Genomic DNA, 17,595 nt, shown 5'->3' with positions numbered 1-17,595 from the left:
TTCGTGTTTTTATCTATGAATATTTTCAAATTAAGTTTCTTTGAACTACGGATAACAAATTTTGAAAAATGTTATTAACCAAATTTCTAAACATTGCATGAGAAAATGCAAATTACCAATGTGTTTTTGCCAATTGCAAAGCATGCTGTAAGAGGGAGGGACACACTTGCAAAAATTTTAAAAATGCTTGGGATTATGGGTAAAATTGTAAACTTGCAAAACATGAGGATTTAATATATATGACTGTGCAGAGACTATAAAACAGAACAGAAAGTAAATGAAACGAAAATAAGTATAACATGATTGTGACAGTGATGATACAGCTACGGAACACTGACTAGAACTAGCACAACAGACAGACACACCGACTATCTCCATACACTACCTCAGGCTTGACAAGACCACAGGTGCCGGGAGCAAAATATACAAAACTTCAGTCCTTGTTTCAGTATATCATACACTAAAACTCTATCCATTATGATAGCACACTTTTCATACTATCAAAATCTGTATACACTATAACTCTTATCATTATGATGGCAAACTTATTACACTATTAAAATGTGCATACTTTTATGCGCAATATGATCAAAGATATGATTGCATCATAGAATTACCATTAAAGGAATTTTGGTAATGATGAACACATATATCATTTATCACAAAATATTTGAATAATTATAAATCATTCATCAATAGTCAGCTTTTTTTTTCCTCCACTGGATTTCAGAGTTATCTTAACAACAGACCATGACAGATAACGAGAATAGCAGTCAAAATTGGATCAGGAAAAAAAACACAGCAAAGATTAAGATGTCCAACAGGTAAGAAGGTCAGGTCACCATCACGGTGAAGCTTGGGTCAATGATATCGGTAACGATTGTCCCGAGCAGGCTGGTTCTGGGGATTAGAAGAGTGGTGATGTCGTGGAGTGGAGGAAACGCCTGAGAAAGCAATAAAATACAAGACAGCTTTTAAGACACCAACCACCATGGGGTACAGTAGGAGGGGGTTACTGGGTGAAAATGGGTAAACATGAAGCAATTAGCAATTATGTAGATGGATGTATTTATATTGAAAAGATATCATAATGCAGTGCAATTTCTTACTTAGTGTTTCTTGTTCATACTGCGGTAGGATATGAAAGGTACAAATTGTATACCAATACTTGTTGCATAACCCTTCATTGCATGTATATTCATCATGAATATCTTGACGTATTAGATATGTAAAAAGAAAATTTTAAGCAAAAATGTTCCTATAAGTCTGTCCAGTTCAAACCTATATTTGACTGATCTTTAACATTAAGATCTGACGGGGTTTAATTTATTTTTGGCATTTAGTATGAACAATACCACGACCCATTGATCATCAATCCCGTTTCCATTGAATATCAATTAGACCATAAAAGTGAATGGATAAAATAATTTATGCAAACATCATTGATGACTTTCTTGTTGGAAACCCATAGCCAGTTGCACACAAGTTAAGCAACAACAAGCTAACTTGGTGACCTCTAAAATTCCTTAGTTTCGAATAACTATCAGATTTTTGTTTGTTTCTTGAGGAAAATCTCTCCAATCCCTGTGCAAAAAAGCCTTTATACATTCACAAACAGTGGAATGTTTTTGGAAAATGAACTTTAAGTTGATGACGAAAAAGTTTTACTTTTTTCAATGATTGGCTAAATTAAAAATATTTTTATGGTATGTTTTTTAAACAAGAGAAAATTCAGTAATTTAATTCATCCATAGTCAGTATGAGTTTGAGGTCTAGCCATGGGTCTCTGATTATTAACTTGATTCATTTGGCAAGTACAAAAACTATGGAGTACAAGATGCACTCATGTGTAAACCCTTCTTCTTTGCCTGATTGATAACTGTACCTAGTACTTTCTGTACAGATAAATTCATTAGACTTATCTTAAACTAATCAGTGCATTAATGATTTACTCCTAATAAACAGTTTACTTGTGCTGAGAATATATTTGTAAATAGTTTTTAAATAAATCTTTCATATTGCAACAATACAGTTCATTTATCTATATATTGAGAATCAATGAAAACCTTTAAAACTACCTGCAGTTCATTTTTCTCTGTTTGTACATATACTAAATGATATATTTGTCTTCTAGTCCCCCCCCCCCCCCCCCCCCCCCCCTGTTTTTCAGCATTTTAATAGATCTGCAATATCTTATTTAAAATTCCGCTGCCTGTCTATGTACAAAATGATGTGCTTGTATCTTATGCTGTTGAGATTCAAATAAATCACCTTGACCTAGTATTGGTTGTCTGTTGACCCTGGCTAAAAGTAACAGACAATCAATTCCATCCCCAAGGAGTCCTGATAACAATAGTTATGTAAACATTATTGATTTTTCTCCAAGGAATACATTTCAGATGAATGCAGTTCTCTCTGATGTGTATACCTGGTACATCATTTCACAAGATAAACAATATTTGCATGATATTGTGTTATTTGACCCATGGTTTTTTTTTATTGACCTACACTGTGCTATGATCACTAGGAAAAGATATTTTAAGAACAGTTCATGTCTGTTGTAAAGTTTGTTTATTATTTCTTCCTATTAAAGTTGAAAAAAAGGATAAAAGTCAAAGCAGATTCTACAAGTATTTTAAAAAAATCAGTTAAAAAAATGCTCCTAACCCAAGTAATGCTGCAATAAAGCACAAAGCAGGTGATTGAAAACATGTTCAAGATTAAGATGAATTAGGAAACTTTTTCCAACAGTCTTTGTAAGACAGAGTATTTAGGCTACAGGAATAATTCTGAATGGGTTAAAGCTACTGAAAGGAGGAATAAAACTGATAAGTAGAGATCATAGTATGGACTATCAAAGCTTACCGCCGCCGAGACTCTCATTGTCTGTATCGTCATGAACGTCGTCGCCGCGGCTACTCTCTGTGGCACTCAGCTGACCGCCGTAGTAGTTGCTACTAGTGATACTTGAGCGCGGCTCCTTGTTGACATGGTTACCGTAATACTGACCACTGGCGGAGCTCGTTACACTTATGTTGTCACTTTCTATATACAAACCAAATATAGAATTAAAGTTTTTATATTAACATTAAGTACAATTAACATGTGCAATTTAAATTGATTGTACAGGCAGGTAGTCTAGAATTAAATGATCATTATGAATGGCATGCTGGTAGCAATAATATTTGGATAAAGAGATTTATAACAATAGTGTGTATCATTTCTATTGATTTTAAGTTTGGCCGAAAAATACAGAGCTTCAGAAATATTGTCATATATAGGAAGAAAGAGAACATGACTGCAGAGTAAAAACAAATTCAGTGTAATCAATGATAGAGACTACTCTAATTACGATTCTTGCAAAATTTAATAAAACTAAAGTTTCCATGCTACAGAAAAAAATCCCAAAAAGTTTTTAGTTTAAAGGTATATGTTACTGGCACACAACAAATTTGACCTTCATAAAAAAAAAATCATGTGCCAAAAGTATATCATGTCTACAAACATGCCACTTAACATGATATGAAATAAAATTGTAAACAAAATGAGATACAGAAGAAATTGCATAGAATATAAAAATCTACTACATGTATCTACAATCTAATTGGTAACCTGGAGAATCTCATTTGATTGGGTTTGTACAACTAACTAAGCAATTCAGGATCAGTTTATAATCAAGTGTCACACAAATAGAACTTTGTTAATGCTTGAGATCTACAAAAATATTCTCTGTGACCTAACCCCACCACTAGAAGTCCACAGAGATAAATTCTCTGTGACCTAACCCCACCATTAGAAGTCTACAGAGATAAATTCTCTGTGACCTAACCCCACCATTAGAAGTCTACAGAGATATATTCTCTGTGACCTAACCCCACCATTAGAAGTCTACAGAGATATATTCTCTGTAAGCTAACCCCACCACTAGAAGTCCACAGAGATATATTCTCTGTGAGCTAACCCCAACCACCTCTAGAGATCTGCCACAATAAATTTTCTGTGACCTAACCCCATCACGACTAGAGATTTGCTAAGATACATTCTCTGTGCGCTAACCACACAACCACTTAGGTTCACCGAGAAACATTCAGATGCATTCTCTATGAGCCGACACCACCACTTCTGTGGTCTACTAAGATACATTCTCTGTGAGCTAATCCCACCATCAAAAAATATGCTAAGATACATTCTCTTGTAACATTGCCCCACCACCCCTAGATATCTGATGAGATTCCTACTCTGCGATTTACTACATGTAATACCCTAACACCTTAAGAGATCACTGAGATAACTTCTTTGTGATCTCAACCCATCATTAACAGAGATTATTTGAGATATATAGTTTCTGATCTCCCCATTACCCTACAACCACCACCACTACTGAGATACATTCTTTCTTATCAAACCCCACCACCACTAGAGATCTGCTGAGATACCCTCTACATGACCTAACCACCACCACTTAATATCACTGAGATACATATTTGTGATCTACCATTACCCCACCACCACCAATACCATCACCGAGATTCTCCACTCACCTCCAGAGTCACCTGAGTGTTTGACGGTCTTCCTCTTCCCAATGCTCACTTCATCGTCTGAACTACTGGAAGATTCCTGTTCACTGCTTTCTCCATAGCTTGCTATAATCAGATCAGTTCATAAGCAATTAAAAGAATGAATCAGAGCCAGATAACGGAGTGAACGCACAATTCTAATTATTAACTCAAAATCTTTTTTCATGATATTTTTTTCTAGCTTCTAACTGACCTTTATAACAGTGACAGATCTTATTTGCTTAGAATTATGCTGCAGAAGATACTGTGGTTTGTACAATTTTAGTGTGGTGTGAGAAAAAATTGCTTTCGCACTTGGACACAGTACAAAGCTATGGAGAGCCCTAAAATCTCAATAATGAGTTTTCCATTCTCCCATACTTCAGCTCTCGTAAACCCTTTCATTTAAAACAATTTGGAGAGCACAGAATGTATGGCCCTGTCGTCACTAAGTTTCCTCAAGTTAATACTAAGCCTCAAGTCAATTTCTTTTGAGAATTTGATTTGAGGACGGTGTTGAGTGATTGTAAATATTTTGGTGACTGTAGGGCTAGGAATACATGTAATTGCTTACACTGACCATGACTGGCCCTCCCTCTACTCCACGTGTTGTAACCTCTGACTGACCCCGGTCGTGACCTCATTGAACCCCGCATCTCCTTGTGACCTTTTTGACCTGCGAGTTTTGAAGTTTCCAGCTTCTTTTCTGGCAGTACATATTTTGGTATTCCTTTGAAAAACCAAGCCCCTGATCTTTTCCAAACCTGTTTGAGAAAATGTTAAAGACTTAATAAAAAAGCTCTACTTCTGCTTAATACATTGTAGTGCAAAACAAAGTCAAGGCTAAAAGCTTGTAAGATGCAATGACTCTACATTTTTCTCTTGTAAAAAAACACCAGTGAAAGTAATACAATTGAGATGTCCCAAAAAAAGATAAAAGAACACACAATGGCCATAACAGTGACAAAAATATGTCTATTTGATTACAATAGCTTTTAAAGATTGGACATTAATCAAAGAGCATATGCATCGCCCAATGTTACCATGGTAATATAAACTGTAAAAGAAACGGAACTTTAATGTAGGGGACAATAGAGACAAGATTTAATTACCTCTCGATACTCGCTGCAGATCTTACATAACCATAACTGCTGTTTATTGCTGTTAAAAGTGTCTATTCCACATTTTGTACAAACAGCCTGAAAAAAAATATTAACAAATTAGTATTTAATTATCTGAATTTCTCTCATCTCTTGGTCGATATATATCTTTCTCTGGGAAACTGTGGAAAATTTAATTAATAAACATGATAAAAAATATCTGAGTCAGTATTTGATTAACAATCATGGAGTATTTGATTTTTCTATGCCTTAATTTTAAACCATTAAATCAATGCATATCATTCATGTGTAAACAGTTTACCATAACTTCTTTGATATTTCAAAAGCTATGATACAGTTCATAAACGAACCAGATAAAACTCAAAAGATTGTCACTCTCTTTATGTCAGAATTAATTCTCACTTCATCAGAAAGCCTGTGTATTCATTAGCAACTCCCAATTCCTAATCAAATGTCATGCATTTAGATGTACCAAATGTTTACTCTGCAGGTAAATATTTTGCAATGAATATGTGGTATCCATGATGACATCTATGGACTTAATTTCTTTTCACCATAAAAGTCGATTAGTATCCTGCTGGCTGCTATTATACAGGGTTTTATGTATTGATGTAAAATTTGAAACAGGAGCCAGTGCACTTCTAATATTCATATTAATTTCATACAAAAACAAATTACACCCGCACAATCATGATGATACATAAATTTCAAGGCTTAAGAATTTGAACGAACACAGGTACGTAAAAGGTTATACCGGTACACTGTATAAAAATGATTTTTTTTAAGTCTTGCTTCTCTGGTTGGAAAGATCAAAGATCTGTTTATTCCCTCCCCCTCAAAAAAAAATATTGAAATGATTTTAATTTTTCTATTCTCTTGCCAAAAGTAATGATTTTCCTTGTGCACACATAAACAGAACTACATTGTATCTTAGTTCAAAATCCCCAAACAAATCTTTTATAAACAAAGGAAATTTAGCTTTTTCAAATACTCCAGAAGAGCCTTTAAATAATATTTAAGTGACAAAAATTTTAAATATTTGTTTTAGTAACACAAACATGACTCTAGATTTTTAAATCATCAAGTTGGGTTATCTATATACAGTCAGTCTCAGTTAGAGCAACCCCACTTATAATGGAATAACACTTACAGCGAAGTTAGGGTTAAATTATGTAAATAACAAATCATTGATCATCCCTAGCACTTCGCTTTAGGCATGTTTTACTTTATACCGTGGAATCATCAATATTCGTAGGGGACCAATGTATGTGGCATTTGTGGATAACCCTCGCCCACGAATTTACACCCCCACGAACATATATGCAAGCATGTGTTCAATATTTATTTCCAAAATAGAACTTGATACTGACTAAATTAGGTCCCCACGAACCAGAATCCTATGAACATTGACCTCTACATTTAAAAATGGTTCAACGGTAGTTGGATTTATTTTTCCAAAACTGAAAATATATTTACATTCTTGCAGTCATCACAGTGGGTGGGACTGGCTCCCAGCAGCCCAAACTCATCCCCACACAGGATGCACTGGGTCTGGCCATTACCCATTGCATTCTTCTTCATGTTTTCTAGTTTCTCCACCAAACGTCTAAAAAACAAAATGTTTCATTGCAATAATTCAGATATTTCTGTTTCGATTTGTCCAATAACAATAATTTCTTTGATTTTTCTTGTACAAGAAAATCTGTTTATTTTGCATCATAGAATGGAATTTTGTGGAAACAAAAAGTATAAAAAATCTAATTTAACAGACAACTTGCCCATTCATCATTAAATTGTTCTCTTCAAATAGAAATTGTTGTACCAGTAATTAATCAATATAAACTTATTGTGTTGCATATATATGCAGGGATAAAATAAGCCTTATAGCACACAGAAGAGACTGGTGCACTGCCGAAAACTTCAATGAAAAATGAATATGTAATTTAATTATAAAGCCATTAAAGTTTTCTTAAGCTAAGAACAAGGTAAAAATATGTGGTATGGCTTTGCTGTATCAATTGTAAATTGATATTGCTGTCTGATATTTCTTTGCTGTATCAATTGTAAATTGATATTGCTGTCTGATACTTCTTAATATCCATATAATAGCATTTTTAACAAATTGGATTAATTTTCTACCTGCAAAATGACAAAGCTTTATCGATGAAGATGATCAAGATAGGGTCAAACAAGAACCATTAGTGAAAATGAAAACCGTTGCCACCAGTCAAGTTATTGCTTTCCTTCTAAACAATTAATAGGTGGATTCGGTTGAAATAAGAAGCTATTAGTAAGGATTTATTCCGTGTTATCACACTTTTTTCATAAAGTATATGGCTGACTCGTCAGACATAAGCATTATTTATGCCTTGAGAGACGAATAAATATCAATTTTTAAAGGAAAAAAATCCATAGCAGCCCAGAATTCTCTTATGCAAAACTAGATATCCACGTTCTCCCAGTCATATAAACCCATACAGATCTGCCTGTCTTCTCTCTTTTTTTTTTGGTCTCGTATTCGCTGTCAAGAAGATGCAACCTAAATCAATGCACACTTTAAAGGATTGTGTGAACCACGAAGGATTTTATTTACTCAGCCATAATCATGCAAATGACAGAACTCATTTAGATCAATTCTGAACGATAAAGTTTTTGACCAAGGTCTAGAAAAATTCAATAGTTGTAAATGAAATTGATGACAATTGATGAAGCACCTTGCATTACTTTCTGTCACGTGCTGTGATAGATTGGAGAAGTAGCTAACTGGCTGGAACTTTATCAAGTTCCAAAGCATTGGAAACAAATCAATTTTGACACAATTTGATAAAACAAGAGAGATAAATGATGAACAAGGCGTATATCAGTCATATTACTGGTAACTGTTAAAACAGATGGCAGCACAGTAACCTGAATAACAGTTCACCAATGTATTTTGACAGAAACAGATGATTTGGACCAACTTATAATTGTGCTTAGCAATTTACCCTCTTTGAAAATGACATATCATCAAAAAACAAATTTTGTAGATAAGTAAATGGTAAATTGAGTTTGAAAAATCTTTAAAAATGAAAAATGCACTTTCCATCCTGAACAGTTTGCACAGGTGCTGCTCTTACAACAAATGGATCAGTGATTGTGAACTATCTCAGACCCATCATTCAGACATAGTGGGGGACTTATATACACAGTATACATAATTTTCATTCAATGCTTTCCTTCCATTTTGCATGGTACTGAAGTGGTACAAATGTTGCATACAAATAGTCACCAGTTATGACAAAAATCAAACCACTTTGTAAATGCATTGATGGCTTACATGCATGTGTTCACTTGATTACATAACATAAATACACCACAGACCACATATGTTGGCTTGTCATTGTCATTGATTGGTAAATAAGTGCATCCACAATCAAACGTAGGAGGTGTGAAGCAGCTGACAGATCAATCAGTGAGAGTGGACGGCATTACCTGGAGTGCACTGATCCAGCATCCAAAAGATGGCATTACCTGGAGTAAAACTTCGGCATCCAAGGGATGGCATTACCTGGAGAAAGAGTCCAGCATCCAATGGGTGGCATTACCTGGAGTAAAACTTCAGCATCCAATGGATGGCATTACCTAGAGTGGGAGTCCAGCATCCAATGGATGGCATTACCTGGAGTGGGAGTCCAGCATCCAATGGACAGCATTACCTGAAGTGAGATTCCAGTATTGAATAGACAGCATTACCTGCAATTCAGCATCCAATGGACAGCATTACCTGCAATTCATCATCCAATGGACAGCATTACCTGCAATTCAGCATCCAATGGATGGCATTACCTGGAGTGTGAGTCCAGCATCCAACTATTACTTCATCGGCCTTACCTGACAGCTCACTCTGCCATCCTTAACACCCTTCAAGTACAATCAACAGGTCTTAATGACCAGGAAATCTGTCATAAAAAGGTGCGAGATCTCTCTGAATTCTACGTATTATAGCATTGACAAACAAGTACTAGTACCTGAGACCAATGCATCCCTTAGATTCTGACCAATCTCACTTTAAAGTGAGAAAACATTCAATGTGGTCATTAGCAGTATTTAAAATGTGGGCACAGAATGTTTAATACAAGTGATAAATTTATTGTTATTCATTCTCTCTCTCCTCTCTCCCTCTCCTCTCTCTCTCTCTCTCTCTCTCTCTCTCTCTCTCTCTCTCTCTCTCTCTCTCTCTCTCTCTCTCTCTCTCTCATATTACTGCTGAAACATTCTGTTCCTGATTAGAGTCTGATGTACAACTGTGCAGACTGAATCTTAATCCCAATACACTGGAAGTTTTCTTGCTTTACATATAGACAAGCATTTTTAACCACATGGGACGAATGTACATAGAGGGTAAAACTCAAAGGAAGTTAGATACATAGCTTGGATATTTTTTATCATCATGTCCAAATTACAGAAAGAATATATCCAGGGGTGAAATGAATAACTGAATAACTTTGATTAATACAGTTACCTTTAGTACTGATGTTCAGAAGGGGAACCAAATACAAACAGAAACTACAATCATGTAAAACCTTCATCTCCCTGTTAAGCAACCTGGGTGCATAGAAAATTAACAATAGGGGACAGTTGTCTGCTATTCATGTTGAAATCTAACATAATCTGAAACTATATGACTTGAGGATACAATAATGAAATAAAATCATAGATTTTTATCCTTTCCTAATTATCAACTCTATTGATCTAATATCTAATGATATATTTTGAAATGTGTCAGAAAAGAGTGAGGAATTGTTAAGGTGAAACCAAAGACTTCCTGGCAATAGAGGGCTGTAACAGAGACAATGATGAGCGGGTACAAGTTGTACACATTGGAAAAAATAGCCCAACACAATACCAGGTGGAAGTTTCAGTGGCCTATACTACTCCCTGGGGTAAAAGACTTGAGCAAGAAAGCATGAAAGCATTAAAAGGAGGCCCTTATTCTCTTACAGTTGCAAAATGCTTAGGAAAACCCTTCAAGGGACAGGGGTCCTTCTCAAGAATTATCGTCAAATGTACAAATTTAAAAGAAAAAGCATTAATTTAGTCAATGTAATAATTTTCATCCTTATGCTTAAAATCTGATTGGTTTGATCAAGGGAGATAATCACCCTATCCTCTCCTGCTCCACTTGGTCTAAGTAGTCGGCTTTGGCGATGACGTTCATTATGTGCTCCTGTTCCTCCATGCTCAGCTGGTCCCCTTTGTGGAATGTTGACAATTTGTTGGTGTGTACCGACCATCCCGTCCCTAGTCTGTCAAAAATTTCAGGGGTTAGAACAATAAATTAGTTTTTGTAATACTGATTGGTTCATTTATATGTTCCCACCTATACATAACTCAGACTTGGCATATAAAAATTTAAAATTCAAATTACAAATCATCTCCTTGAACTTATTGGGGAGAATCTTGCAATACTCTTTTTGTTTTCAATCTACCTATTAATGTACATGTACATGATATGTATAAGCAGTAAAATATTATACATACATTTACAATTCAATCACTTTTCATAAGGTACCTTGTTGTGAAACCAAATAATGGCAACTGTGTATATACATACTTTGCTCTGAGGGCCAAATGCCTGTCGTTTGGACACACCCATCTATCCATGGCTCCCGAGCCAGTGATTTCTCCCATAGATGTCCCCCGAACAGCTATACACTCCCCACTCCACTAGATCCTCGCCACAGGATCTCTGCTTCAGCTTACATGGTCTCCAACCGTCGGCCTTCCAAGGGGCTAATGAATAAATCTATTGGAAAACCTGCAAGACAGCATCCGAGGTCGGCATTAGAATTGACAAAGGAATGAACATCAATAGCTGACCAATGGCATTGTAAAGGTCTTCACAATTAACTCTGAGCAAGTCAGACAGAAAATTTTCTAGCGTTATTGTCACTTCAAGTGAAATAAAAACCCAATCTCTCTTTGTAGTCGGGGAAAAAACCACTCAATTACTAAAAGCTGTACAAATCCCAGGCTGACAAAACTTTTTTCCTCCTACTGTTGAATTGATGCATTGGTATTAAATGGCAGGATTCAGTGAAACTCATACCATTAACTGACAGATCTACATCAGTATAATATCTTTGTCTCTATTTGGTATCTTACGTAATTCTTCTCTATTTAGTCGTTAGTATTGCAACTAATGGTTTTCCTAATATTGATCTTAATGTCATCTGGATGTCCAATTCCATCAATGGATGCATGTAAATATTTCCAGACAGCTAATGTTCAAAATTACTCCTCCAATAGTTTAATTTACAAACAAATTTAGTATACGTATCAAATGAATTAATAAGACTTGTTTTAAGACTCAGGAATATCTTTTCAGATCTTCATACTCGGCATACATGGTAGTTTATCCAACAAAGAAAACAGCAACCATATATTAATGGACTAAGTGTAATGTTTATTCTTGGGTTTGGTCTTTTAAGGGGGAACTTTTGACTTATGCCAATTCTACTAATTAAGAAATTTAGAAATTTGGGTATTTTAAATTTACATTTTCATTTTGAGCAAGTTTCTAGATGAAGTATAAGAGTGATAAGAGTATTAGATTTCAATGCATTTTGATAATCTGTGCATGAAAATCTGATGTTGTGATATTCTGTTTACCTGGGAAGTTTCATTTTCATGATCAACAATCTAATGCAGAATGTGGCTTTGTGAGTCTTAAATAAACTTAAAATGATTATATTTCATGTGTTTATAATATCAAAACATGTTCCATGTCACAGCTGTATCAATGTCCATTATGAAGTAGTGCTATACTGCACTGAATTCTAAACATCATTGTACAATGTCAATCGTTGTAACCGAACATGAACAATCATCAGATTTTAGCAAAGATCATTATCTTGTATAGGATTAATACATATGTTATGATGTACACAAAAAGATACCAGTAAATCATTCCACTCATAATATGAAATAATACAGAGAGGTACATTCATTTACGATTATCAGAATACTTTGTGACTGCACAATGGGAAAACAGAATCATGTCAGAAAAACGAAAAGCCCACCAACCAATTATTCTTCTGAAAGCTTCAATCTTTGTGCTACAACATGTACAATGAAACTTAACATTATACCATTAGCATACAATCTCATCACATTTTTTAAGCCTTCTGCAACTTTTACAAATTAAAGCATCCCTACTATTATCAAGGATCTTGGTGAGGTTTGAAAATTCTATAAAATCAAATAAATCCTGATTCAAGAGTTAACAAATCTTGAGGACTAGTGAAATGTTTGTCACTGAATCACTGCCAAGTCTTATTTACTACAATAAAATATAGTATTTTTGAAGTAAATTTTTCACATACACAATTTAACATACATGTAATTATGCAAGTGATCTGTAAATATATATATATATCAGGTAAAAAGACCACTCAGTGGTATGTGAATCTCTTGTAGAATCTCAAATCTAAAAGAGGTTGAAAAAATATTTTATTATTATAAATAATACAAAGATGATCACTCTAGATTGTTACAGCTATGAAGACCCCGGCCCTGGCATAAAATATCAACTACCAAGACCTCTGACCTGTACGATTCTATTCCCAATTTGACCTCTGGTCAATATGTCGTGTATCCAACAACAGCTGTCTCTCTCCTCCAGTCACAGCTGGAACTTTAATTCACTAAATGTTTACAAGCAAAGAGTGGAGGTCCCTCCCTCTGACAAACAGCTACACAATTCTGTACACTAATCCTGACAATGTTGATCATGTACAGGGAGTGACAGTGTAAACAGCTGTTATGTCCAAGAGCTATGATGTTTATCAGGTATAGTAAGACTTGCAAGTAGCGATAAATCCTTATATGGCCCTTGTTTCAAGATTACAGCTAGACCTTTAAATGTGAAATGACATCCACCTCTAATATAGGCATATTGAGTATACACCCATAAATTGCGGATTCTAAAATCAATTTCCATAAACTTATACTGGTATATAAAGGAAAATTGTTACAAAAAAGGTTTTGAAGTAAATAGGATGTTTTCACTACACTTTTGAAATTTACTGGTTGAATGATTACAACAAACTGAAAGGTCCGCGTATACGGAAAATGTCAAACTAACCTGAATTCTAGCTCCAATAAGCACTCCAAGCAGATATAGGAATTTTTCATGAAACAAAACACACTTGGCTGTCACTGGAAACACAATCGGTGCTAAATACACAGAGAGTTAAATGACAAACAAGTCTAATCACAGCTGAACAAGGAGCCTGACAGATGTGAAGTTTAGGGAAGCTTCCGAATCAATAAACAGGACCAGTTACAACACACCAGGGCCTCTATATCAAGCCTGCAAAATCAATACACCCAATAAACCGCTTCCCATTTAGAAATATGGAATATGTTTAAAAACATATATACACACCAAGAAGAAGTCACATGCTTGAAATCATGAAGCCCTGTTTTGACGTCATGAATAGACGCTTTAGTGCATGTGTTAACCAGTTTGACATTCCATTTCCTTTCAGCATGTTCAGTGAACATGCAGGAAGGCAGATTTGAATTTCAAAAGAACTATAGGGTTGATTAATGATTTTTCAATATGCATGTCTAAATTTCATTAGTGATTAACTACTTAAGGGCAAATTAGACTACCGAGTTAACATACATTGCCATCAAAGCAATATTTCGTTAACTAAGAAGACCTTTTTGTCATTAATATGTGAAACATACACAAAACATGTAAAAAGCTAATGAATCATTCAACATTTTAATCAAGTTTTAGTGTTACACACTGCAACTAAAGTCCAGGTCATTGCATTAGTGGACTGTAAATAGCTTCCTCTTTGAGCATCATGGTGTAGGATAAATAATGGATTGAATTTATCACACTAACTAAGCAATCCTCTGGAGTCGTATCAGTCCAAAACAAAATAGATTTCTGATGGCTCACATCATCTACCAATAATACAGATCAGGCAATCTATTTTGATTTAAGGGAAAAACTTTATTCTTTTTACTGCTTTTACATCAGTATTCTATATCAATTTCTCTGCGTTCATCACCCTTAAAAATGAGTGATTTACCAGTACCGTGGTATCACCTGCCAATATTGTATAAGAGTCTCTTAATACAATCATGATGTAAAGATTTACGCTGTTTCATAAACGGTTATCAGTTATTTTTACAAATATGTTATTAATCATTAAATTGTACAAAGGACCACAGTTCACAAAAATGTCCAGTCCTTTCGTTTAATTCTTGCTTGTCAAATAATATGAAATGAATTCATCATTCAAATCATTCATTCAAATTTTTTTTAATTTTCACTTATCGTCAAACATGTTAAATACATGCTGCAATATGCAATGGCAAAAACATTGTACATCAACAAATCACTGACGATCTCCTTATTTAGGCAACTCAATGAATAGGATAGAATCCATGATGACTCTGCAAAAACTACGGTATATATATCATACTCTGTTGACCATGTTCCCTATTGTGTATGCATAGTGATAGACATATTTTACAACATCTTTTTGTAAAACAAGTCCCTCTGTAGCCAGTAAGGCAGAGAAAGAAGGGATACAAATCAATCAACGTCAATGCTCGAGTCTATCATTATATGTCTGTGTATTGATTAAATTACACTGTCCCTCATGGTCTCTGTTCAAGAAGTATGCATGGAAAAGCAATTTCATTTCAAACTCTGAGCTAGCTATTATATTTTTTTTTAGACTTTATCTTTATTTTACAACCAATGTGTGAATAGTGCCTCATATAATACAAGATTTAGGGCTTTAAGCCAGAAAATGTTTCATTTTTTGTCTATTAAGATTTATAAAATAACTGTGCAGTATAATTTAAACATTATCTGAGTTTATGAATGTTTCAATACAAAAAGCTTTCATAGCAGTTAATTAATGTAAAATGAAATACCCAAGTAGCTAGTTAACTGATGGGTAAAAACACCGGACACTAAAGATTAAATGTAGAACAAGTAAATTTAAATCAAGAAATTGTTTCTTATCAATAATTGCCTATTCTCACGTAATATATGAAAATAACACAAAATGGTACATTGTATTAACATCATGTTTATTTTAGTACCATAATATTCGTACTAAGAAATTTTAGGTCAAACTTAAATGGTACATGAACATTTAAAAGTACAATATAAGGTATTCATGTTTAAATATTTGCGAAGTGCTACAGATATGCAATGTCTTAAAATCTCAACTGAATTTTTATTTAAAGTTCTCTTTAATTTTGATCATACAAACATCATCAACTGATCAACATTCACCAAATCATTCATTAATTTTGCAAATGCAGTCTGTGTTTCTGTAAAAGTTGCATAGAAAAACGTTTCAAAAGTCCACACTGCTTGCAGTATAACAGCTGTATAAGAATGAGATCACATCTACAGTATTAACAATTGTGCATATTTTAAGAATATATGTTCATTTGTCCTAAAATGTGTTCACCCTTGACACCGTTAACACTTGTTTTTTGTTTGACTTAAAATTTATTCACTTTTAAACCTGTAAAACGCCTCCTCTAGCTTAGCTGGTTTGAATATGCAGTCTACTAATTTGTATTGCAAGTGAGATGAAATAACCGGGATGATAACATTGAAAAATTGTGCAAGGTATTCAGAGAGACAGAAAAAGAGGTCAACACCTTTCATTTTAAAAGTCCGTACGAAATCTCTTTTCCTTCCCGTAAATTTTTATCAAGTGAAAAACGATAATGTGTCAATGAAGATATCTTGGATATTTACACTTTTATCGATTTCAATGGAACTTCTTTCACAGGTACATGGATTTTCATTAAAAATAGTCCATAAATATGCTGCATAAATATCTTGGGACAGACTATACTGTACAGATAGGGCGAACAAAAATGGTACCTGCACATACAGACTTAGAAAGAATAATCTTACCATGACCAGGCTACGATCAGGTCACAGTAAGAATAATTCGTCCCAAATACTTGCAATGTAGCACAGTAGCAGCCGCGAAGCGGATCAGCTTCGCGTCGATTTTAAGTCTGTTAAAAATAATCTGCAGGGGAATAACACATTTTTAAACATTACAAACCTTTTTGAACATGCATATGCAGTTAAGTCCACACAATATCCATTTAATGATCGAGCTGTACCAAGGCATTTTGTTAAAATACACTTTTGAATTTGCCTGCCATTTTGTCGGAAATCGCACTCGGAATGTCTCTGATTTTATCATTAACATGGCGACCATAAACAGCGAATTTTCAAATGTGATGTTAAAAGTGGCAGTGATTTTGTTGCAAAAACAGTTAATGTGGTAATATGGGTTTATAAAAGAGCAACATTGTAGGTATTTGAGACCAATCATATGGAAATGGAAACAGCTCGATATTATTTTTTTATTTGCTACGAAGCGATTATATAGGACGAATTCTATCGTTAAACCGGGTCCGTAGGACATCTGTCATTTTAACGATAGAACATTCTATCTAATACAGACTGGCTTTACACTTTTAAACTCTTTCTCAAGCTCGCGGTTCTGTCACGTTCTACCACCTCTGTTGGGGTCTAAACATTATCATATTTGGATTTGGTATCAGCGCATATTGGTCATATAAAATGCTTTACTCCTAACATATGCAATGATGCATATGCCAATGCTTTCGTCTTTGCTGCTAGCCAGTACAATTTTTTAACTTCAAACAGCCATGCAATTAAAAATTTGATTTTAAAAAAAGCATTGGGGATTTTCAACTATAATCAATCTGAACCATAATTTATAATTACCTTTCGAACTGATGTGGATTTCAACATAAAAATATTGAAAACAAAATTCCCGAATTGGCAATTGGATTTCGATATTTCTGCAGAACAATTTCATACCGAACCCGAGGCAAATATC

The 17,595-nt window shown here is 34.5% G+C and overlaps 1 protein-coding gene across 9 annotated transcripts in view; it reads right to left on the bottom strand.

The window, feature by feature from the left end:
* LOC105326480 (double C2-like domain-containing protein beta) overlaps window positions 1-17,595 on the bottom strand; it is a 26,961-nt gene extending 9,366 nt beyond the window's left edge. The window contains exons 1-8 of one of the 9 annotated variants that reach the window (XM_066078592.1): window positions 17,481-17,595; window positions 11,271-11,474; window positions 10,819-10,962; window positions 7,154-7,283; window positions 5,669-5,755; window positions 5,131-5,320; window positions 4,542-4,643; window positions 2,866-3,045 (exon numbers count right to left, since the gene is read on the bottom strand). In XM_066078592.1, coding sequence (XP_065934664.1) covers window positions 2,866-3,045; window positions 4,542-4,643; window positions 5,131-5,320; window positions 5,669-5,755; window positions 7,154-7,283; window positions 10,819-10,962; window positions 11,271-11,347 — 910 coding nt within the window. In that variant the 5' untranslated portion in view covers window positions 11,348-11,474; window positions 17,481-17,595. Of the gene's footprint in view, window positions 1-2,865; window positions 3,046-4,541; window positions 4,644-5,130; window positions 5,321-5,668; window positions 5,756-7,153; window positions 7,284-10,818; window positions 10,963-11,270; window positions 11,475-13,265; window positions 13,534-13,802; window positions 14,043-16,785; window positions 16,809-17,480 lie in introns of those variants that run through there. The other 8 variants (XM_066078594.1, XM_066078591.1, XM_066078595.1 and 5 more) reach the window with 8 other exon arrangements.

Source organism: Magallana gigas, chromosome 3 (genome assembly GCF_963853765.1).
Source record: "Magallana gigas chromosome 3, xbMagGiga1.1, whole genome shotgun sequence".
Classification (NCBI taxonomy): domain Eukaryota; kingdom Metazoa; phylum Mollusca; class Bivalvia; order Ostreida; family Ostreidae; genus Magallana; species Magallana gigas.
This window is presented reverse-complemented; position numbering and strand designations above follow the sequence as displayed.